Source organism: Suricata suricatta, chromosome 6, assembly GCF_006229205.1.
Source record: "Suricata suricatta isolate VVHF042 chromosome 6, meerkat_22Aug2017_6uvM2_HiC, whole genome shotgun sequence".
In the NCBI taxonomy this organism is placed as follows: Eukaryota; Metazoa; Chordata; class Mammalia; order Carnivora; family Herpestidae; genus Suricata; species Suricata suricatta.
The window spans coordinates 49451799-49476717 of NC_043705.1; the positions used below are offsets into that span (position 1 = coordinate 49451799).

Below are 24919 nucleotides of genomic sequence, written 5' to 3' on the forward strand. Positions count from 1 at the left end.
GGCTCAGTCAGTTAAGCGGCTGACTTTGGCTCAGGTCATGATTTCATGGCTCGTGAGTTCGAGTCCCGGCTTTCGACTCTGTGTTGACAGTGTGGAGCCTGGAGTCTGCTTGGGATTCTGTGTGTCCCTCGCTCTCTGTCCCTCCCCCACTCATGCTCTCTCTCGGCTTTAAAAATAAACATTAAAAAAGAATTTTAATAAAAAAAGCTATTTTTAATTCTCTTGTAAAGGACAGACAAGATTCAAATAAGGCCAAAAGACAAGATCACAGAATTACATAAATTTTAATTCCTGATTTATAACTATACTAAGGTTGTATAATTGAATGTTCTTGATTTTAAGAAACATACTGCATTTAAATGTAAACAGGTATAATGTTTGCAACTGATTCTCTATTATTTCAAGGAAAAATACATATACATGTAAACAAAGAAAAAAAGACAAATAAGTATGAAATAAATGAGAATAAAAAACCTCAAGTGGTACTAAGGTGACACTTGGGGAAGTTGGGTGAAGGACACACAGAAATTCTTGTACTATTTTCACAACTTTTCTTTAAGTCACCAATTTTTTTCTAAGTTACAAACAACAACAAAAAGCACTTGTGTTTTGCTTTGGTTATCTGCCAAGGTGAACTTTCACACACCACAGGATAGGCCATATACCCAAGAGAAATGGAAATGTGCACCTACACAAAAACTTGAATACAAATGTTCATCACAGCATTATTCAGTAGGGACCCTAAGCAGAAATAACCCAAACAGAAAAAATGGGGTATACACAATGGATTATTATTCAGCAATAAAGAATGAAATACTGCTACATGCTACAACACAGATGGATCTAGAAAACATGCTAAGTGAAGGAAGAAAGACACAAAGGACCACATTGAGTACAATTCTATTTATCCAAAGTGTCTAGAAAAGGCAAATCCACAGAGTAGGTTAGTCACTGGCTAGGCCTGGCAAGTTTGGGGGAAAATGGGGTACGTTTGTTTTTTTAGGGGATGAGGGTAAATACTCCATAAATGACTGTAGTTATGGCTATGTAATGGTAAATATACTAAAAACCTAAACCAGTGAGTTGTATACAAGGTGAACTGAATGCCTCAATAAAACTTAGTTAAAAAACCAAACAACAACTAAAATAGCAATGCTATTTTTCAAACTGGAAACAAGCCACATATCCATTAATGGTTAAAAGAAATAAACAGATTATGGTATATTCATGCAACAGAATACAACAAAGTTACAACTATACACAACAATGTATATTAGTCTCACAAAGTGTTGAGCAAAATATGTCAGCCACAAAGGAGTGTATGTATGTATGTATAATTCCAAACATAAAAGCTCAAAAGAGGGTAAAAAATCTATGACACTAGAAGTTAGGAAAATGGTGACCCTTGGAAAAGGTCTTAATAGTGAGTGACTAGAAGAAGACATAAGGAGGCTTTAGGATTATTATTTTTTTAAATCAAGCTGTTTCACTTCTTACATATGCACTTTTCTGAATACATATTTCTTTTTTGAGAGAGAGATGGCGCAAGTGAGTGAGGGGCAGAGAGAATTCTTTGAGGGAGAGAGAGAGCGAGAAAGAGAGAGAGAGAGAGAAGCAGGGCTTAACTGAAGCAGAGCTTGATCACATCTGATAAGGAACTAGAAATCATGAACTGTGAGATCACAACCTGAGCCAAAGTCAGATCCTTAAAAGACGGAGCCACCCAGGCACCCTTGTTTATTCTGGGAGAGAGCGTGAGCAAGAGCAGGGGAGGGGCAGAAAGAGAGGGGGAGAGAGAAAATCTCAAGCAGGCTCTGTGATGTTAGCGTAGAACCCAATGCAGGGCTCGATTTCATGAACTGTGAAATAATGACCTGAGCTGAAATCAAGGGTTCAAGGCTTAACTGAATGAGCTACCCAGGTGACCTCTGCATATATATTTCAATACAAAGATTATAACAACCAAATTAACCATGAACCTATGTATAATATGAACCTGAAAAATAAGTCAAAATACGGCCTATCTAGGTAAAAGAACTCTTTCCTTCTAAAAAATTGAAAAATAAACAAAAATTACATCAAGAGTTGATTTATATACTATACAAAATATTTTCCCAAATATTTCATACTAAAAATACACACAGAAATATGCAGAAAAGGGAAGCTTAGTATATTAGGTGATTGATCTCAAATTACAGCTGTTAATTTGTTACTTTCCATTATCTCTTTGGTCATTAAAAGGGGAACTTCATCATAAGATACAAATATACCAAGTTTATACAATGACTCAAGAATAGCTTTTATTTATTTATCTTTTTTACCTTTTTTAAAAATTTTATTTGAGAGAGAGAATGAGAATATAGCCCAAGCAGGCTCCATATCACTAACACGGAGCAAACATGGGACTAGACCTGAGCTGAAATCAAGACTCAAATGCTTAAATGTATAATCGATGTAATCTAGTAAGATTTAAAAATTTTACTTTATTTTTTTTGAGAGAGAGAGAGAGAGAGAGCAAATGCAGGGGAGAGGACCAGAGCCTGACATGGGGCTCAATCCCACAATCCTGGGATCATCATGATCTGAGCTGAAATCAAGAGTTGGACGCCCAACTGACTGAGCCATCCAGGCACCCCAATATGAAAAAATTTTAAATGAACTATAATTACACTTAGCAGGGACAATTCAAGAGAATGTAAGCCTTAAACAAAAGTTGTGTATATATGTATTTTTGAATGTATTCATTTATTTTGAGAGACAGAGAGTGAGTTGGGGAGGGGCAGACAGAGGGAGACAGAGAATCCCAAGCAAGCTCTGCACCTTAAGTGCAGACGCTGATGCAAGTAATGAACTCATGAACCAGACAGAGATCATGACCAGAGCCAAAACTGAGTTGATGCCCAATGGACTGAGTCATCCAGGTGCTCCAACAGTTGTATATATTTAAACTCTGAGGCAGTTTTCAACCATTATGATCTGCCAAACGTAACAAATCCCTTTTTAGTCACAAAATAAAGTCACATAACCACAGAGTGACTGTTAGCAAAGATGCTGAGTGATCACTTACCATATAGTAACCAGTGTGATAGCCACTCATGTACCAAGAGATTAACATACTTCCCAAAGCATCAGCATCATCAAAAGAATCTGGACATATGGGAGGTGGTGGGGGAATTATCTGGAAACAGAGAAAGATATATGTTAAAGTCAATAAACAAAAACTGAAGTCTGGACATGATTTTATATAGAGAATGCTGGATGGTAGTTTATCTTTACCTACATTTCATGCCATTATCTATTAAAAAAAATTTTTTTAATCTGACATTTTGAGTGGCGCCTGGGTGGCCCAGTCAGTTGAGTGTCTGGCTTCAGCTCAGGTCATGATCTCACGGTTCATGGGTTCAGGCCCCACATCAGGCTCTGTGCTGACAGTTAGTTCAGAGTCTGGAGCCTGCTTCGAATTCTTTGTCTCCCCGTCTCTCTGACCCTCCCCTGCTCACATTGTCTCTCTCTGTCTCTCAAAAATAAAGAAAAAACATTAAAAAAAATTTTTTAAAATCTGACATTTTGAGAATGCCAACCAGTACAACAAAATTAAAATAAATAAAACACATGAGATGAAAGATCATGTATAATATTTACATATTTTGATTTTTCAACTATTATTCTGTTACATTTTGAAGCTATGGGTAAAAGACCAAGTATATACTTTTATAGTTTTCCTTAAAAAACATAAGGGGTGTCTGGGTGGCTCAGCCAGTTAAGTTTCTGACTTCAGCTCATGTCATGATCTCACAGTTCAAAGGTTCAAGCCTGGAACCTGCTGACAACCAGAGCCAGGAGCCTGCTTCAGATTCTGTGTCTCCCTCTCTCTGCCCCTCCCCTCTTGTGCTCTCTCAAAAACAAATGAACGTTGGGGAGCCTGGGTGGTTCAGTTGATTAAGCGTCTGACTTCAGCTCAGGTCAGGATCTCTAGGTCTGGGAGTTTGAGCCCCGTGTCAGGCTCTGTGCTGACAGCTCAGAGCCTGGAGCCTGCTTCAGATCTTCAGGTCTCTCTCTGCCTCTCCCCTGCTCACTCTCTCTCTCTCTCTCAAAATAATAAATCAATAAACGTTAAAAAAAATTAAAAAAAAAAAAACACATCCAGATAGCATTTCAAGTAAAGGTCTTGGGTAGAAAACCTGTGCTGCTCCCACTGGAACACATGAAATTTGCCACAAAGTGTCTTGTATCTAGCCTATTGTTGATATCCAAAAGTTTACTTTTAGAAATGGGGATAGACGATGTGACACTAACATCCCAGCACATCTGGAACGGCAAAACATTACTCCTTATATATGGTATAATTAAGTCCTTTCAAATAGGAGCTACCTCCCTATAGAATGAAATTCAACTTCTAAGAGGAAGGAAACAGGCAACATAGGGCTCAGATATTGGGGCTAATAAGAGCACTGAGTCTGGAGAGCACAGGGGCGTTAAAAAAAAAAAACACCTGAGGTTTGTTTATTATTTTTTGGAGTTTTTATTTATTTATTTTGAGAGAAACCAGGAGTCAGATGCTTAATCAACAGAGTCACCACCCAGACACCCCAAAAAACCTGAGATTTAGTTCAAAATTTTATCCATTGGAATCTGGCTGGAGGGATGTTCTAAAATGATATTTCTATGTCCTGCTAAATCCCTAACTATGTAAGAAAGCTAATTTTAATCTGAATGCTTTTACACTTACTGGTGGTCCAGAAGGAAATGGAGGCAGCCAGCATGAGAGGAAGTGTGGTGGTGGTGGAGGTGGTGGTGGGCCATTGAACTTTAGACCAGGCTATAAAGAACATTTCAAAGGAAGATTGACTTATCAATTTAAATATGAAAAGAGCAAGAAAGATTCAGTACCTTAGGAGTCAAAATAATCACCCAGAATAATATGTTATACATATCAAAAAAGATGAAATAGGGGCACCTGGGTGGCTCAGTTGGATAAGCATAAGCTTCTGACTCTGGGATTCTCTCTCTCCTTCTTTTTCCACCCTTCCCCCAGCTCTCACTCTCTTGGAAAAAAAAAAAAAGATGAAACAGAATTTCATATACCAAATGGTGAAGTTAAACAAGACTTATAAATCTAGATTTTTTTTTTTTTACTGTTGTTTATTTATTTTTGAGAGACAGAGACAGTGTGAGCAGGGGAGGGTCAGAGAGAGAAAGGGAGACACAGAATCTGAAGTAGGCTCCAGGCTCTGAGCGGTCAGCACACAGCCCGAAGCGGGGCTTGAACCCATGAACGGTGAGAATACGCCCTGAGTCGAAGCCAGACATTTATTTAACCGACTGAGCCACCCAGGCGCCCCTAAATCTAGACTTTCCTCATTTCCTTTCATATATAAACATTCAGAAAGTAAAATCAAAGTAAGAAAGATTTCTAATTACCTAATAAATCAGAGACTGTATTTAGCAAGGTATTTCAATCATAAAAAAACTATATTTGCCACTATTTCATTAATTGTATAATCTTTCTATAGATGTCCTCTAAGTTACATATACTAACATAAACATATATTGTAAAAATTAGTAAACTTCTTATTTAACAAGAAAAATCAGCTCCTGAGACCAATGAAGGATGATATATCAATAAATTAATAGAGGTCTGATCATTCTAGAAATTGTAACATAATCCAAACCTCAATAAGAAAGCATTCACAGGGGTGCCTGGGTGGCTCAGTGGGTTAAGGGTCTGACTCTTGGGTTTCTACTCTAGTCATGATCTCACGGTTCATGAGATCGAGCCCTGCATCGAGCTCGTGCTGATAGTGATGATTCTGCTTGGGATTCTCTTCCCATCCCTCTCTGCCCATAACCTATTCACGCATGCTCTCTCTCTCTCAAAATAAATAAGTAAAATGTTAAAAATGAAAAAAGCACTAACATAAAATCTTCAGAAAAAGCTTTAGTAAGTCACCATTGATTTTGATTTTTATTATTGCCTGAATATTATAACCTGGTATAGGCTGGGGTGCCTGGATGGCCCAGTTGGCTGAGCATCCAACTTAGGCTCAGGTCTTCCTCTTGTAGTTTGGGAGTTTGAGCCCCACATCAAGCTCCCTGCTGTAGGCACAGATCCTTTGTCTTCCTCTCTGATACCCTTCCCCCCCCCGAACCACTTGCACTTGCTTGTCTACCTGCGCATGCGCGTACGCTCTCTCTCGCTCTCTCGCTTGCTCGCTCTCTCTCTCTCATTCCCAAAAAAATAAACATTAAAACATTTTAGCCTCCTGGGGCGCCTGGGTGGCTCAGTCGGTTGAAAGGCAGACATCGCTCAGGTCATAATCTCACTGTTGGTGAGTTCGATCACCACCTCAGGCTCTGATAGCTCAGAGCCTGGATGGAGTCTGCTTAAGATTCTGTTTCCCTCTTTCTCTCTGTCCCTTCCCCACTATCACTCTCTGCGTCTCTCAAAAAATAAAGATTAAAGGAGCACCTAGGTGACTCAGTCGGTTAAGTGGCCTACTTCAGCTCAAGTCATGACCTCACGGTTCCTGAGTTTTGAGTCCCGCATCGGGCTCTGTGCTGACAGCTCAGATCCTGGAGTCTGCTTCAGATTCTGCGTCTCCTTCTCTGCCCCTCCCCTGCTCACGCTTTCTTTATCTCTCAATAATAAATAAATGTTTAAAAAAGATTAATAAAAAATTTTTTAAAATTTGAACCTCCTTGGGGCGCCTGGGTGGTTCAGTCAGTTGTGACTTCTGCTCAGGTCACGATCTCATGCTTCATGAGTTTGAGCCCTGCGTCAGGCTCTGTACTGACAGCTTGGAGCCGGGAATCTCTCTGGATTCTGTGTCTCCCTCTCTCTCTCTCTCTCTCTCTCTGCCCCTCAGCTACTCACATTCTGTCTCTCTCAAAAATAAACTTAATTAAAAAATTATTAGTAATTCATCTTCTTTAAAAAAAGAAAAAATTGTTTTAGCCTTCAGTGAAGAAATCATTCCTTTATACAAAACAACTGGATAGGGACACACCTACTTGGTTCCATGATACAACTTAAAAATCTTTTCTATTTTTAAAAAGATATTCTGCTAATGTTTATTTTTGAGAGAGTGATAGAGAACGAGTAGCGGAGAGGCAGAGAGAGGGCGAGACACAGAATCCAAAGCAGGCTCCAGGCTCTGAGCTGTCAGCACAGAGCCTGACGGCGGGCTTGAACCCACACACCACTAAATCACGACCTGAGCTGAAGTTGGAAGCCCAATCGCAGGTGCCCCAAAAATCTTTCCTTTTTAGGTTGACTTGCTACTTGCAGCGAAAAGACCCATAAAGGAAAATAGTATTTACATTTTACACTACAAAACAATCTGGGAGGGCCTTAGGATTTAATCTACACTAGATGTAAATATTGTGTTCCCCACCAACCATTATAGATCTTAACCCAGTGATACCCTGCAGTAAAATACCACTACACTTTCTAATGTAAATTCATGAGATTGTTAGTTGAACAGCCATTTTTCCATAAGAATAGCTGGGAAAGTCTTTCAGTGTAAAGTACTCCAGAGTTACTATCTTACTTCCTTTTCAAAGAATTTTCAAGTATGGATTTACAAAAGCTAAAAAATTTTCATGGAAAAGCTAAACCACTCCCAACAGAGGGATGGAAAGTTCTAAAATTATTAACTATTTCTTGGGTAACCTTTTCATGGCAGAAACGTACCTTTCCTGGTCCCAGGCCTGCTCCTGGCACGGGGGGTGGTGGAGGGAGAAAAGAGTTCCAGGAAGCAGCTTTTGACCTGACATTATTTGGTTTATTTCTAGGAGACCTGGAGGAGTTCTCACTTTCATCTGTTGAAATCTGACTTTCATTTTCATTCTTAAAAAGAAAAAAATATACGTATTTTTGTTATAAAGGTATCATTAAAAAATGTTAATGCTTCAGGGGATCAAACAACTTTAGTTTCTCATCTCTCTACTTCCAAAAGTTCTTTTTTCTTTCCCTTTTTTGGTATCCTTACCTCCTGAGCATTCTGTTCTACATTATTATCTACTTCAGATGCTGGGGAAAGTAGATCAGACACATTTTGCTCCTCCCTATTTCCATATCCAGTGTAGACCACAACGCAGGTTTCTCTCTTAAAATCAATGGAAGCAATGGTGGCTGGGTAAACGCAGCCGTCTTCTGACCAAATGGCAGAACATTTGTCACCAACTTTCCACTATAAAAGAAATGAAAAATAAACACACACACACATATTTTTTTTTGAGAGGATAAACTAAGGTAAGGTAAGGTAGGCTGTGGAGTGGACGGTCTCCAGTTACCTGGTCTGGAAGGCAGAATGATCTTGGGCCTGGGGCCAAAGACACACAAATCTGTATTTCCAATATAAATTTAATTTTGCTGTTTATATAATCATGCCACATATTTACAAGTAATACAAATTCTATCATTTATATAATCAATCAAGACAAGTTTCTTCATCTCTTTAAATCTCAGTTTCCTCATCTGTTAAATAATTACAGTAAGATCTACGTCATCTGTGGGCTGTGGAGAACAGAGAGGAGGGAGAGTGCTAGTGCCCCGCGCTCCGGTCCAGCGCACAGGGAGTGCTTATCAAGTGTTAGCTCTCTTCCCCTTGGTAATGATAAAACTAAAGGGATTGACAAGACACCAAAATACTTAGCTTTCAGGGCTGCTGTTTTAAATAGCAGAAATGATTCCACCCAGAATTTCTGATTACTGGGTATTAGTATTTTCAGAGTTTTCAAAGAAAAAAAAAGCACAGCCATTTCTCAGTTTAAGGCCCTGAGGTACTCCTCCCAAGCAGCACAGGGTCCTCTACCTCCCCGCCCCCACACAAAGCAAGCACAACCTTCAACATATTACTTATCATTCCCACCTAATTCACTATACTTTTATTGACATGCATGTTCCTAAACAATAGGAAGTTTAACAGCTATTTTAGACATTTTATAATTACACGTCAATGGAAAAGCCTATACTAATCATTTGAGTTAAAGATATTTTATACTATTATTAAAAACAGTAACAAGAAACTCTCTGAAGTTTAATCTCAATGTTTTAAAATAACCTGCTTCAGGGGTGTTGTGGTATTCTTTTTTTGGCTTTTATTCTTCTTAGCAGGTTTTCTTTTAGGTGTGCCTTTTGGTTTATCTGAAGCTTCAGAAATGTCACCATTCTTTAGAGCATGCTGTAAAAATATGAGTAGAAATGTACACATTACAGGGTGATACGTGAAAAAAGTGTAACAATATAACTCAGTCACTACAAGCTTGGCCTCAAGGTCTCATCAACTCAGAGAGCCTCCACTTCCTCTTTTTATCATCCTACATGCTCAAGAAACTAGGCTGGAAGGCCTCAGATATCTGATTATCAGCTTTAAGGACCCTTTTAATCAAGTTCTCACTCTCAATCTTTCTATCAAGTTAGATTCTGATGATCATTTGTCGTGATAATCGAGACATTTCAGATGATACAATGACATAGAGCTCCAATGCTTTACTACCTCTCTGACCAAGTCGTGGGCGTTCTGAAAAAGAATTATCCATCCTTCTTTACCTGTTTATGATCATGTATTCCTATTACTTCAATTCCTATTACTTCACGCAGAGAGACTTCTATTTTTTTTATTATTAAAAAAATTTTTAAGCTTATTTTTGAAAGAGAGACAGAGCACAAGCAGGGGAAGGGGCAGAGAGAGAGAGAGGGAGACCCAGAATCCAAAGCAGGCTCCAGGTTCTGTCAACAAAGAGCCTAACACGGGGCTCAAACCCACAAACCTTGAGATCATAACCTGAGCAGAGGTTGAATGCTTAACGGACTGAGCCACCCAGATGCCCCCTATGCAGAGACACTTCTAAATCTAATATCCAACTGACATTTCTTCTTCATTCAATGCAAGATTTCTAATTACCAATTTCATATCTTCACATTTACTTCAAAAAAACACAACTGGGGTGCCTGGGTGGCTCAGTCAGTTAAGCATCTGACTTCGGCTCAGGTCATGATCTCACGTTTGTGGGTTCAAGCCCCACGTCGGGCTCTGTGCTGACAGCTCAGAGCCTGGAGCCTGCTTTTGATTCTGTGTGTCCCTCTCTCTCTTCCCCTCCCCGCTCATACTGTCTCTGTCTCAAAAATAAATTAAAAAACATTAAAAAAAACACACACACACAATTAAAATTAAAACCTTCTTTTCTCCAAATTAGTTATTTTGCTCTGCTCAGACTACTTCCCTCTCTAGTATCATCAATCCCATCCAAAGCTGAGCTACACTTTAATCTGCACTTTACAGAACTTGCACTAGTGTGCTTCTATCCTAAGGGTATATTGAAAAGCATTACTAGTGCACCTGGGTGGCTTAGCCAGCTGGATGCTGACTTAGCTTAGGTCATGGGTTGGAGCTCCGCATCGGGCTCTCCACTGCCTTCGCAGAGCCCATTTTGGTTCCTGTCTCCCTCTTTTTCTGCCCCTCTCCAGCTTGTGCTTTTTCTGTCTCAAAAAAGAAATAAAAACACCAAAAAAAAAATAAAGAAAGAAAAGCATTACAGACAAATCTGAATTCAGCTTTAAAGATGACCTATAGGTCTGATCTTTACCTCACACTAGAGGAGTGACTAGGGGAAAGAAGTTGACTTTGTTTTTGGTGCTCTGTATGAGGATATGCTCTTTGCCTGAATTACTGATGGCCCATGCATTAGCTCAATAAAACAAAATACCCCACACAGTTAGAGAAAGTGATAATGTTGGCCAACTGTGTAAATGTCTTGTTCGGGCCACAAAAACAGACTACATCCCCTGAAAGAATTGTATATTCCTGCCCTCAAGAACTCTTGACTTGATACCCAACCCATAGGATTTGGGCGAGAACTGGGTGGCTCAGTCGGTTAAGCATTTGACTTCATCTCAGGTCATGATCTCACGGTTTGTGGGTTCGAGCCCCGCATCGGGCTCTGTGCTGACAGCTAGCTCAGAGCCTGGAGCCTGTCTTCAGATTTTGTGTCTCACCCTCTCTCTGACCCTCTCCTGCTCACGCTGTCTTTGTCTCTCAAAAATAAGAACATAAAAAAAAAATTTTTTTTAGTAAAAAAGAAAAATAAAGTATTTGGGCAAGAATTAAGTAAAGCACCTAGAACAGTGCCTAAAATACTGTAAATACTCCACAAGAACTATTGATATTTCTTATTTTTTCAATGAAGGCTTGTTAAATGAAAATTATAATCTAGACTGCCATTCTACTAATCTGAATTAGAGGATTTCCGTAGTTTGATACAATGTAAACATATTAAAAGTAATTAATGTTCAAAATTCTATCTAGGGGCACCTGGGTGGCTGAGTCAGTTAAGCCTCCGACTTCAGCTCAGGTCATGATCTCACGGTTTTTGAGTTCGAGCCCGGCACTGAGTTCTATGCTGACAGCTCGGAGCCTGGAGCCTGTTTCAGATTTTGTGTCTCCCTCTCTCTCTGCCCCTCCCCTGCTCACACCTTGTCTCTCTCAAAAATAAACATTAAAAAAATTTTTTTTTTAATTCTACTTAAATTGCTTTTTTTGGCTAAAGGAATGACGTACAGACAGCCTACCAAATTCTAAAGGAAGGTATTATCTAAGTTAACTAACCAATGGTATCTATTGGTCTTCAAAATCAGAAATTAATAATACTTAAATACTTTAAGTGTGTTATCTGTTAATTTTTTTCCCAAATGAATAAAATGAGAAAATAAGGCAAAGTAAACATTTCATACCTTAAACGATGCCACAGCTTTATCATAGGCTTTTATCAATGCTGTATCATCCCAAATATCAGAATCATCACTCTGGGAAAGGTAAAGAAAACAATTAACGTTTAAATGTGTTTCATAAAAAAATGTAGGTTAGATACTGTCAAAGCCAATTTACTCCAGATGTGAAGTTACACTAAAACCAGGCATTTTAAATCCTAAACAAAACTACAGGAAGCCTACCTGCTTAGACAGAATGTGACATTACCTCCAAAGCCAGACATAATATAAATATTCTAAGAAGGGTAAGTGAATGCTCCACACGTGAATTCCTATCCACCAACTCTAAGTGGATCTGTTCAAAGTTAACCCACGTTTCAATCTTTTCTAAGAGCTGATAAAGGGTTTGGTTTGGCAGTGTGAGAAAATATCTGGCCATTAGCCTGACTCTGTTATTCAGACTATGGCAATGCTCTTCTGACCACAGATTCTGAGGTCCAAAGAACATTCTTTTCCCCTTGACCTTACACTCTGTGTAGATTATTCAAAGAAGGATTCTCAAAAGGTTTAAAGTTACAAAATGTTAACAGTGATTAATCAATCAATTTTCACTTTCAACAGGAGCAGTATTAAGTAATCTGTAGAAGACTTAAGTAGCATTGGTTTCTATTTTTATTTACATTTAATTCAATTCAAAAACATTTTTGAGCATCCACTATCTCTTAAACCTCATCTCTTGAGAAGTATATAAAATCCTGCTACCTGCTCTCATGAGAGATGGTCTAAATAGGAATTTAAAACATATTGTCACACAAAACAAAAAAAGAATATAAAACATATATGATGAAATATTAAAATGTGAAATTCAGACAATAAATATTTGAATTAAAACAAGATTTTCTCTGGTTCAAGATGCCAATTTCAGAAGATCCTGAATTCACCTGCTCCTCACCAATGCACCTGATCTATAGCTACATGTGGAACAATTTCCTCTAGGGGGATAAAGACAAAAACAAAAACAACCCCAGAAAGTAGTCGAGCAATTCCTACACATTAGGCAAACACAAAAAAACAAATCCCTACAAAGAAGTGGTAAGAGAAGCTGAGAAACAGTCTTGCCAAAAAACCCCTCCCCAGTACAGCAACCCATAGAGGGATGAAATTCAAAACCCAGAGACTCCCCCTAAGGAAAAAAGATTTTTAACCCCCAAATGGGCACGTCAACTTTTAAGACCTGTCCCTGAGATGAGCCCCCAAGACATCTAGCTTTGAAAATAATGGGGATTCGCATTCACCAAGACCTACAGGGAAATAGCAAACTGAGAAACAGCTTAAAGTGCTCCTTAGTGCAGAAACAATGGATTAAAAGGCACACATTCTTTATGTGAAAGAGACTCATTTGCTTAAAGTGTTAGCTTGAGGAGCATTCTAATTTAACACACTTGTAGGGCCCTCATGGGATATTCTCAATGCACAGAGGCTAGTGGGCACCACATTTCTGTTCCTGCCTGCCTCCAGACAGATGACACCATCTCTGTGCTGTCTTTGGTTCGGAGTTCCAGAGTGTTAAGAGTTACTTTAGGAAGGCGACCAAGTGGCCATTTTATTGCGGGTCAGACCTACGACTCCCACGCTCCGATCTGGAATGTCTCACCCTGGAATTCCAGCATATCGCCCACCCCACCGAACTAAACAGCCAATCCTATCCTGCCACAGTCCAAAGACGCCCTTTCTTGGCTATCTGCCCACCTGAGGTCAAACCTGGAACTCTTGCATCCATAAAACACCTTGCTCTCCCATACCTGGCGCGACTTCCCTGACTCCCCACTCCAGATCGCCCGGGAATTGCCGACTCCGATAAAGGCTCTGTTGGCTCCATAACTTGGTCTCTCTCTTTCCTCTCGCCTCTGCCTCCATCTGTTAAATCTTACACAGAGCACTTGTGTTTCCTGGAGGGGAGCATTTACATGTACTTGGTGCCCCAGTTTTCAAACCTGGTGTCCCAGGCTGTTTTCCAGCTGTTTCCCAGGGAACACTCCGTAACCATCTCTCTATGGGAACTAGGGGGCTTTCCATTCCTGGGTTTCAATAAGACTATTCACTCTCTGCCCTACTCCAGCTTACTGGTATTTCCCAGAAAGGAGCTTATGCACTCTCTGGGTACCCTGATTATTGCAACTGCTACCCAGGGGACATTTCCAGACCCTTAAGGATCTGCCGGCTGCATGGGATTTCTGCTTCCATTCCCACAAGACTGCATATATTAACGTACTTTAAGAGCTGCTACCCAAAGGTTTGGCTCACAATCATCCTGAATGAAGATATTGACTGAGATCCTCCCCCCTCCCCCCCATCCCTTGGGATACAGACAGATCTTTGCACATCCTTAACTACTGGGAGCCACTAAAATTAAAATAGTCTGCTTGGATAATCACAAAGTTTCCAGAAAAACCAAGAGCTAGGGCAGGGTTGAACTTTTAAAGTCTATCTTCTACACGATACTCCTTGAAGTCTGGCAGAGGTGGCTGTTTTATCTAATGCACAAAAACCAACTCAGAAAGAAAGTCAAGCAAAATGAAGAAACACATGAATATGTTCCCCCTCCCCTCAAAAAAGAGTAAGATAAAACCACAGAAAACAATTCTTAACAATAACAGAGATAAGTGATTCACCTGATAAGGAGTTCAAAATAATAGTCATAAACATGCTCATCAAGCTGAGGAGGATGGCTGAACACAGTGAAACTTCAATAAAGAAATAAAAAATAAAGTACTGGGGTGCCTGGGTGGCTTAGTTGGTTAAGCAGCTGACTCCAGCTCAGGTCATAATCTCGTGGTTCATGAGTTTGAGCCCCACATCTGGCTCTGTGCTGACAGCGCAGAGCCTGGAGCCTACTCCAGATTCTGTCTCCCTCTCTCTCTGTCCCTCCTCTGTTTATGCTCTCTTTCTCTCTCAAAAATAACTTAAAAAAACTATTTTTAAATAAAATAAAATAAAGTACCAAAAAGAAAAAACATCAGGGGTGTCTGGGTGGCTCAGTCGGTTAAGCGTCTGACTTTGGTTCAGGTCATGATCTTGAGGTTCATGAGTTTAAGCACCACTGGACTCCGTGTTGACCACTCAGAGCTGGGAGCCTGCTTCAGATTCTGTATCTTCCCCTCTCTCTGCCCCTCCCCAAGTTGTACTCTGTCACACTCTCTCAAAAATAAAAATTAGAGGGGCGCCTGGGTGGCTCAGTCGGTTGAGCCTCCAACTTCAGCTCAGGTCAGATCTCACGGGGTTCGAGCCCCGCGTCGGGCTCTGTGCTGACAGCTCAGAGCCTGGAGCCTGCTTCCGGTTCTGTGTCTCCTTCTCTCTCTGACCCTCCCCTGCTCATGCTCTGTCTCTCTCTGTATCAAAAATAAATAAAATATAGAATAAATAAATAAATAAATAAATAAAACCTTAAAAAATTGTTTTTAAATAAAATAAAAATTAGAAAAAATTTAAGAAAATAAAGTCAGAGAGTTGAAAAATAACTGAACTGGAAAAATACAGAGGGGTTCACCAATAGATGAAACTTTTGCATTATAGGGGTCCCAGGAGGAGAGAGAGAAAGAGACAGAAGACTTATTTGAAGAAATAATGGCTGAAAATTTCCCTAACCTCAGGAAGAACATTGAGATTCAGATCCAGGAAATCCAGAAAGTTCCAAAGATGAACCCAAAGAGACCCACACCGAGACGCATAATTAAAATGTCACAAATTCAAGACAAGGAGAGACTCTTGAAAGCAGTAAAAGAAAAACTGGTTAGGCACAAATGAACTCCCATAGCACTGGGAAGTGGGGGTGGGGGTTGGGGAAAAGGGGAAACAAACCACAAGAGACTCTTTAACAACAGAGAACAGGTTGCTGATGGAAGAGAGATGGGTGGTGGGATGGGCTAAATGGGTGACGGGTACTAATGAAAGCACTTGTTGGGATGGGTGCTGGGGTGTTGTATGTAAGTGATGAGTCACTAAATCATATTCTTGAAACCATTACTACATCATATGTTAACGAACTTGGGCAAATAAAAGACCAATGCAAAAGAAACAAAAGCAAAAATAAACAAGCAGGAGTACATCATACCAAAAACCTTCTGCAGAGCAACAAGTATCATAAAAAAAAAATGCAACCTACTGAATGGGAGAAAATATTTGCAAATTACTTATATGATATGGAGATAATATCCAAAATATATCACAAACTCATACAACTCAAGAGCAAAAACCAAAAATATCCAACTACACATGAGCAGAAGGGCTTAAAACACATTTTGCAAAGACGTACAGATGCTGAACAGGTACATGAAAGGTGCTGAACATCACTTATCATCGGAGATATGTAAATCAAGACCACAATGACCTACCACCTCACAGTTGTTAGAATGGCTATTATCAAAAAGGTAAGAAGTAACAAGTGATGGTGAGGGTGTGGATAAAAAGGAACCCCTGTGTACTACTAGCATGAATGTAAATTGGTGTAGGTCATATAAAAAACAGTATGGAGGTTTCTGAATTTAAAAAGGGAACTATTGTAATTCAACAATTCCACTTCTAGGTATTTATCTAAAGAAAATGAAACCAAGGATTTCTAACTGCACCAGACTCCAGTTATAAAATAAGTAAGTCATGGGGATTACTGTGCATTGTGGTGACTTTACTTAATAACACTGTATTATAGATTTTCAAGTTGCCAAGAGTAAATCTTCATTACAAAAAAAAAATTTTTCGGGGTGCCTGGGTGCCTCAGTGAGTTGAGTGTCTGACTCTTGATTTCAGTTCAGGTCATGATTCCAAAGTTGTGGGACTGAGCCCTGTGTTGAGGCTCCATCCTGAGCATGGCGCCTGCTTAAGACTCTCTCTCTGGCACTTGGGTGGCTCAGTCAGTTGAGTGGCTGACTTTGGCTGAAGTCATGATCTCAAGGCTCATGGGTTCAAACACTGCATCAGGTTTGCTGCCGTCAGAGTGGAGCCTGCTTCAGATCCTCCATTTCCCTCTCTTTCTGTGCCCCCCTCAAAAATAAATAAGCTTAAAAAAGGATTCTCTCTCCCTCTACCCCTTCCCTCTTGTGCCTGTGTTCTCTCTGAAATTAATAAAATGTTATATGTCAATTATACCTCAATAAAAAAAGAAGAGAGAAAGAATGGCTGGTGGATGATCGTGGAGCAAACAGGACTAGGAAATAAAAATTAAAAGGATGTGGATAGGTAGAAAAGAAAATAGAAAGCATTTCAAGAAAGACCAGGAGCCAAGAAAAGCATGGAAACAACAATAAATCCACCGACCATATGGTTTCATTTGTGTGAGGTATCAAAAGCAGTCAGTCACAAAAACAAAAGTAGAAAGATGAGGTTGGGGGGAAGGAGAAGTGCTTCCTTTATGGATAGAGTTTCAGGTATTTTTTGTTTTCTGATTTTTTAATATCTTTTACAATTATTTATTTTTGAGAGATAGAGAGAGACAACGTGTGAACAGGGGAAGGGCAGAGAGATAGAGACACAGAATCCGAAGCAGGTTCCAGGCTCTGAGCTAGTGGTCAGCACAGAGCCCGACGTGGGGCTCAAACACACAAACTGTGAGATCATGACCTGAGCCGAAGTCAGATGCTCAACTGACTGAGCCACCCAGGCGCCCCTAAAGTTTCAGTTTTGTAACATTAAAAAGTTCTAGATATCTACTGTACAACAATGTGAATATATTTAACACCACTGAACTCTACAGTTAAAAATGGTTAAGATGTAGGGCACTTGGCTGGCTCAGTTGGTAGAGCATGAGACTCCTCATCTTGGTTGGGGTGGTATGTTCTAAACCCATGTTGGGTAAAGAGTTTACTTAAAAAGGTGGTTAAGATGATAAATTTTATGTTATGTGTGTGCTTTTAAACCACAATTAAGGGACAGCTGGGTGGTTCAGTTGGTTAAGTGTCCAACTCTTCATTTCAGCTCAGGTCATGATCTCACGGTGGTGAGACTGAAGCCTGTTTGAGATTCTCTCTTTCCCTCTCTCTCTTCCCCTCCCCTATGCTGGCTTTCTCTCTCACTCTCTCAAAATAAACATTTTATAAAAATAAACTACAATTAAAAATAAAAATGGAACAAGGTAATTTGGTCAGTGAGACTTCAAGTTCTACTAGAAGAATCAGGTTCATTCTACATAGTAAATGAAGAGAAGTTTAGGTACATAATGTTGATGATGAGAAGACCGTTCTAGGTGCTTTATTTATATTAAATTAATCCTCACCAAATCAGTATCTCGAATTTAGTATTGTGTTAGTCAATAATGACTTCCAAAGAAGACTGTAATAAAACTCATTTAGTTGCAAAACTAATTTAGGTGGCTCTCCTGTTAATCTCCTTTATACAGAGAAAAATAAGCTCCAATGTAAAACCGTTAATCTCATTTTTTGATAAAAAGTAATTAAATATCATTTAATCATTTTGCAGACAAGGAAAGCAATCACAGAGCTAACTGATTTGTTCAAGGTTACAATTCTACTTAAAAAGGGAGACATTCCTTAGAGATTTGGTACAGGGTGAGAAAGCAAACAGTAGCAATTAAGGATAATGAAAACATATATATATATATTTTTTAATGTTTTATTTATTTTTGATACAGAGAGAGACAGAGCATGAGAAGGGGAGGGGCAGAGAGAGAAGGAGACACAGACCCGGAAGCAGGCTCCAGGCTCTGAGCTAGCTGTCAGTACAGAGCCCGAAGCGGGGCTCAAACCCACGAACGTGAGATCTGACCTGAGCCGAAGTCGGAGGCTTAGCCGACTGAGCCACCCAGGCGCCCCAAGACATATATATTTTTTAATCACAAAATAAGACACATCAACACTCCTGCAACTGCAAATGGGGGCCATCTGTCTGGCTTAGTCAGAAGAGCATGTGAATCTGGATCTCAGAGTTCTAAGTTTGAGCCCCATGTTGTGTGTAGAGATTACTTAAAAATAAAACCTTGAAAACAATTCTGCAAAAGGTACTACTGTTATTTTTTTTTTTTAATGTTTTATTTATTTTTGATACAGAGAGAGACAGAGCATGAGAGGGGGAGAGGCAGAGAGAGAAGGAGACACAGAACCGGAAGCAGGCTCCAGGCTCTGAGCTAGCTGTCAGCACAGAGCCTGACGCAGGGCTTGAACCCACGAACGTGAGATCTGACCTGAGCTGAAGTCGGAGGCTTAACTGACTGAGCCACCCAGGCGCCCCAAGGTACTACTGTTAAAGGAAGATGAATTCCACCGTTTCAGTACAAGATGGCATTCTCTCTCTTTTTTTTTTTAACGTGTATTTATTTTGAGAGAGAGCAAGAGAGTGTAAGTAGTAGAGGTGCAAGGAGAGAGAGAATCCTAGGCAGGCTCTACACTGACAGAGGGGCTTGAACCCATGAACTAACCATCAGATCCTGACCTGAGCTGGTCACACACTCAACTAACTGAGACACCCACGTGCCCCCTAGAGGGCATTCTTAAAAGTAAAATACATAGCAACCCAAACTTTTCACATGGCAGTGATTACGGTCAGATCAAGGAAACACGACATTTCAAAATGAAAAGAAAAGATAACTACAATTTTAGACAAAGCGACTGGAAAAATATTTCAGCTGATCAAATTTCCCAAATAACAATCACAAAAAAAAAGAAAGAAAACACCCAAATGAAATTAAATATTCTTATTAAACTAGCATCTGCAAACCACCCTAAATCAAAAAATTTAAAAACTCAGATGGGAAAGTAGGGTAAAAGGGCAAGATCTGAATCAGGAGTTAAAACCAAGATAGAAATGGAAGAAAAAGTAATGTTGGCTACAAAGTACCCAAGGCAGAATATATTTGACTGAAAGCTTAAGGGGTACCAAGGAAAACACATTAGAAAAGAAAAGACAGTAAATCAAATGTTACATACAGATGTCTAGCAAAAAATATTTAATATATGTATAAATGGAGTCCCTAAAGAATAAATTTATCCACGGGATACAGGAGTGCTGATGCACAGGGGCACATGTACCCCAATGTTCATAGCAGCACTGTCAACAATAGCCAAATCATGGAAAGAGCCTAAATGTCTATCACCTGATGAGTGGATCAAGAAGATGTGGTATATATACACAATGGAGTACTACATGGCAATGAGAAAGAATGAAATATGGCCATTTGTAGCAAAGTGGATGGACCTCAAGGGAGTCATGCTAAGTGAAATAAGTCAGGCAGAGAAGGACAGATACCATATGTTTTCACTCATGTGGAACAGGAGCAACTTAACAGAGGACCATGGGGGCAGGGGAGGGGAAAAATAGGGGGATGGGGCAAACCATAAGAGACTCTTAAATACTGAGAACAAACTAAGGGTTGATGGGGGTGAAGGAGAGGGGAAATGGGTGATGGGCAGGGAGGAGGGCACTTACTGGGATGAGCACTGGGAGTGATATGAAAACCAACTTGACAATAAGCTATTAAAAAAATGTTTAAAAAAAGTGTGGTATTAGCATTAATGTAAAGAGATGAATGTTATACAATTAGGCCAGAAATAGTCCCATGAAAATTTGATTGATTTGAAACAAAGGCACAAAAGCAATTTAGTAGAGAAAGCATCGTAATATCAACAAATGGTGCTAAAACAACTAGAAACCCTTATGCAGAAAAAACAATTAGCATTTTTGAGACATACATAAAAATTAATTTGTAATGGACCACAGACCTAATTGTAAAAACCTGTAACTGTAAAACTGAAAACTCTTTGTGACCTTAGATTGCCAACAAAAAAAGAATAGCAAAAAAACAAAAACAAAAACAAAAACCCCTTGAAAATTCAATTTCAGCAAAATGAAAATTTCTATTGTTAAAAAGACAATTTAAGAGACTGAAAAACCAAGCCACACACTGGGAGAAAATATTTACAAGTTATGTATCTGGTTAAGGTTTTCTACCTAGCATATGTGAAGAACTCTCAAATATTAACAAAAAGAATCCAATTTTAAGACAGACAAAAGATGTCAACATTTTGCCAAAGATTGTATACTGATAGCAAATAAACATATGAAATGATGATTAATAACCATCAGTCATTAGGGAAATGCTAACTAAAATCATGAGATTCCTGGCTGGATCAGTTGGTGGAGTATGCAAGTCTTGAGCTTGGGGGTTCTGAGTTTGAGCCCCATACTGGATGGAGAGATTACTTAAATAAACAAAATCTTTTTTTTTAATTAAAAAAATTTTTTTTAATTTATTTTTGAGAGACAGAGAGAGACAACACGAGCAGGGGAGGGTCAGAGAAAGAGGGAGACACAGAATCTGAAGCAGGCTCCAGGCTCTGCGCTAGCTGCCAGCACAGAGCCCAACACGGAGCTCAAACCCACGAACTGTGAGATCATGAACTGAGCCGAAACCAAGAGTTGGACACTTAACCAACTGGGCCACCCAGGCATCCCTAAAAGATTACATTTTCTCCACTACACATTCATTCTGCTTTTGCCAAAGATTAATTGACCACAAAATTGTGGGTTTATTTTTGGGTCTTCTGTTCTATTCCACTGATCAATGCATGTATTTTTATTCCAGTACCATTCTGTTTTAATTACTACTGCTCTGTAACCTAACTTGAAATCTAGAGTTGTGATACCTTCAGTTTCATTTTTGCTTTTCAAGATTGCTTTGCCTAGGGGTGCCTGGGTGGTTAAGCATCTGGCTTCGGCTCAGGTCATGATTTCACAGTTTGTGGGTTCGAGCCCTGTGTCAGGCTCTGTGTTGACAGAGCCTGGAGCCTGTCTTCAGATTCTGTATCTCCCTCTCTCTCTGACCCTCCCCTGCTTGTACTGTCTCTGTCTCTCAAAAATAAATAAAAGACTTAAAAAAAATTTTTTTAAAAGATTGCTTTCGCTATTTGCGGTCTTTTGCAGTCTCAAACAAATTTTAGGATTCCTTTAGTTCTGTGAAAAATACTGGTGGTATTTTCATAGGGATTTCATTCAATGTGTTGGCTGCTTTGGGTAGTACATTTTAACAGTATTGTTTCTTACAACCCATGAGCATGAAATATATTTCCATTTCTTAGTCTTGAGTTTCTTTGGCATTTCATTCACCTTTATGTTTATTGTAGCATTATTTACAATAGCCAAATTATGGAAGCAGCCCAAGTTTCCACTGATAGATGAATGCATAACGATGTGGTAAATATACACAATGAATTACTACTCAGCCACTAAAAAGAACAAAATCTTTCCATTTGCAATGATGTGGATGAATCTAGAGAGTATAAAGCTAAATGAAGGGGGCGCCTGGGTGGCTCAGTTGGGTTAACCATCCAGCTTCTGGCTTCAGCTCAGGTCATGATCTCACGGTTCGTGGGTTTGAGCCCTCATCGGGCTCTGTGCCGACAGCTCAGAGCCTGGAGCCTACTTCGGATTCTGTGTCTCCCTTTTTCTCTGACCCTCCCCTGCTCATGCTGTCTCTGTCTCTCAAAAAAAAAGAAAAAAAAAAGCTAAATGAAGTAACTCAGAGAAAGACAAATACCATATGATCTCACTTATACAGTGAATTAAGAAAAAAATAGGAAACGGGAGGACGTCTGGCTGGCTCAGTCAGTACATGATGTAATTCTTGATCTCAGGGTAGTGAGTTCAAGCCCCATATTGGGCTGGGAGCCTACTTAAAATAATATAAATTTAAAAAACAATTTTAAAAAAGGACAAAAAAAAGACAAACTAAGAAACAGATGTTAACTATCAAAACCAAACTGATGGTTAACTAATGGGTGTGGGGAGGGGGGGATTGGTGAAATAGGTGAAGGGGATTAAGAGTAAATTTACCATAAGCCCTGAGTAATGTACAGAATGGCTGAACCACTATGTTGTACACCTGAAACTAGTATAACACTGTACGTTAAGTATACTGGTAAGTATGTTAAGTATATTTGTTAAAACAAAAAAAAACCTATAACAACAACAAAAGAATCCTACACTCCAACTATCACCTTCTAGCCTCTGCAACTTATTTCTTCTATCTGGATGGTGACAATCATTCCACTTCACTAGAACAAAACACTGAACCTCCAAATTTTTAAACTTTTACTATCCTAATGCCCTCGATTCCTTTCTTAGCCAGCTTAAATTCCATGGTGAATTATTAACAGAATTACCTTGTACCTCTCCCTCTCCCCTCCTTATATTTACTTGGTAAAACTACAGCCCTATTGTTTTCAACACTTAATTAACTGTGTGCCTGCCCTCACACCCTAGAATTGAACTCAGCTGGAGAAACCACAATCATGCTGTCTAGTATCCTTTAAACTGATCACCAAAATCTCAAGTAGATCTTTCATGTTGCCTAGCAACAGCTTCACTACATTTCACCAGTTCAACACTCATTCACTCTCCCTGCTTTCTGTTTAAACCTCCAAAGCCTGTGTCCCCCACACTCCTAGCTGATGACCTTATTCCTTTTATTGTGAACAGCCACAATCAAAAGAGAGCTTTCATAAATCTGCCCATCCACACAAGTCTGTACCCATAAAACTGTCACCACATGAACTGTCAATGTTTCTAACAAAGGCCAAATCCATCCTCTCTTACATGCTTTAGAACACTGCTTCCAACACTTCTCTTTTGCCCCTTGCATCGTCAAGCTTTCCATTTTTCTCTGATCTTTCCCATCAGCCCACAAAACGTAGAAACAGGGTCCTCTCATCTTACAAACAAAAAACACAATTAGGAATCGTGTTTATTTCACTCTCCTCTTCATCTATTGGTCAATTTCTCTACTTTCTATTTACAATAAAACTTGAAATACTTATTTACCAATTTTGCCTTGACTTTCTCCTCTCCCCGCTCCAAACTCACTCCAATCAGAGTTCACCCAAGGCTGAGCTTCTGATTTCTCCCCTTATAAACCTATTCCATTTGCAGTCTTCTCCACCTCAGTACATCTCAGGAGAAAGCAATTTCGTCTTATCTGTTCAGGACAATCTTGGAGTTATCTTTGATTTTCCTCTCTCAAATCTCCACTATCGAATCTATATGCAAAACCTGTTGCCTCTGACTTCAAATTATACCTGGAAAACAAATACCTAGCTTTTTATTGCTAACACCTCGACCTAAAACTGGGGCATTTCAATGGTCCTCTTCCTCGTTTGTCTGCTTCACCCCGGCCTGCCCCCGAACGCTCCCCCATCAGAAAAAAAGGACAAACTAAGGCTTAGTCAAGTTGAGGTAAGGAACGGGTTCTAGCCTACAGGGGTGCCCAGGCTGCACGAGGAAGGAGCTTGTGGTTAATGTTCCCAAATTGGTAAAGACGTAGAAACCTGCGGAGTATCTCCCCGCCCGGTCCAACCCAGCCGCGAAAGCCCCAGACCCGACGCTCGGAGCGCGCACCGGCGGCCCGTCTGGAGGCGGCGCCGCCCAAGACCTCACCTGGCCTGTGCCGCGTCGGAACAACACCGAGTCCTCCTGCTCGGGGACACCGCTGCCTCCTCCCATCGCCATGGCGAGCCTACCCCCTGGCGCACGGCGTGGGCTCCGTCACTCTCAAAGTGACAACTTCCGCCGCTGGAGGCTTCTGGGAGCGGAAGAGTACGGTGTCCTGGAGATCGGCCACAAGGGCGGGGGGGACTCCTGTTGTTTTTTTAGGAGTCGACTTGCCCTTTCCTGTGTTCTTTCAATTTTTTGGTTTCACATTTTCGTATGTTGGCAGACTGATCACACCAAGGATTTTTTGTTTTAAACAACAAATTTTTAAAACAATTTCCAGGGGCGCCTGGGTGGCTCAGTCGGTTAAGCCTCCGACTTCGGCTCAGGTCAGATCTCACGTTCGTGGGTTCGAGCCCCACATCAGGTTCTGTGCTGAAAGCTAGCTCAGAGCCTGGAGTCCGCTTCTGGGTCTGTGTCTCCTTCTCTTTCTGCCCCTCCCCCTCTCATGCTCTGTCTCGCTCGGTATCAAAAATAAATAAAACATTAAAAAATTAAAAAAAACCAATTTCCATAGAAAATAATGTTCATTGCAAATAATTTAGAAAACTGTCGCTCTCCCCCACTGTTGCATGTGCTAAAACAAACAAAAATAAGCCCAGATGTAACCGGTAATAATACAGCCACCATTTTAAGAAGTGCTTTACAGAGTTTTATGTATTTAAATTTTTTTTTCTTTTAAGAGCGAGCCTGTGAGCTGGGGTGAGGAACAGATGTATTAAG

At 39.9% G+C, this 24919-nt stretch overlaps 1 protein-coding gene across 3 annotated transcripts in view; it reads right to left on the reverse strand.

Moving 5' to 3' along the window:
* LOC115294472 (survival of motor neuron protein) overlaps positions 1 to 24245 on the reverse strand; it is a 37721-nt gene extending 13476 nt beyond the window's left edge. For 2 of the 3 annotated variants that reach the window (XM_029942400.1, XM_029942399.1), the window contains exons 1-7: positions 24143 to 24245; positions 11735 to 11806; positions 9066 to 9185; positions 7992 to 8192; positions 7694 to 7849; positions 4730 to 4819; positions 3068 to 3178 (exon numbers count right to left, since the gene is read on the reverse strand). In XM_029942400.1, coding sequence (XP_029798260.1) covers positions 3068 to 3178; positions 4730 to 4819; positions 7694 to 7849; positions 7992 to 8192; positions 9066 to 9185; positions 11735 to 11806; positions 24143 to 24214 — 822 coding nt within the window. In that variant the 5' untranslated portion in view covers positions 24215 to 24245. The remainder of the gene's footprint in view (positions 1 to 3067; positions 3179 to 4729; positions 4820 to 7693; positions 7850 to 7991; positions 8193 to 9065; positions 9186 to 11734; positions 11807 to 24142) is intronic. The other variant, XM_029942401.1, reaches the window with a different exon arrangement.
* Between the last annotated feature and the right edge of the window lie 674 nt (positions 24246 to 24919).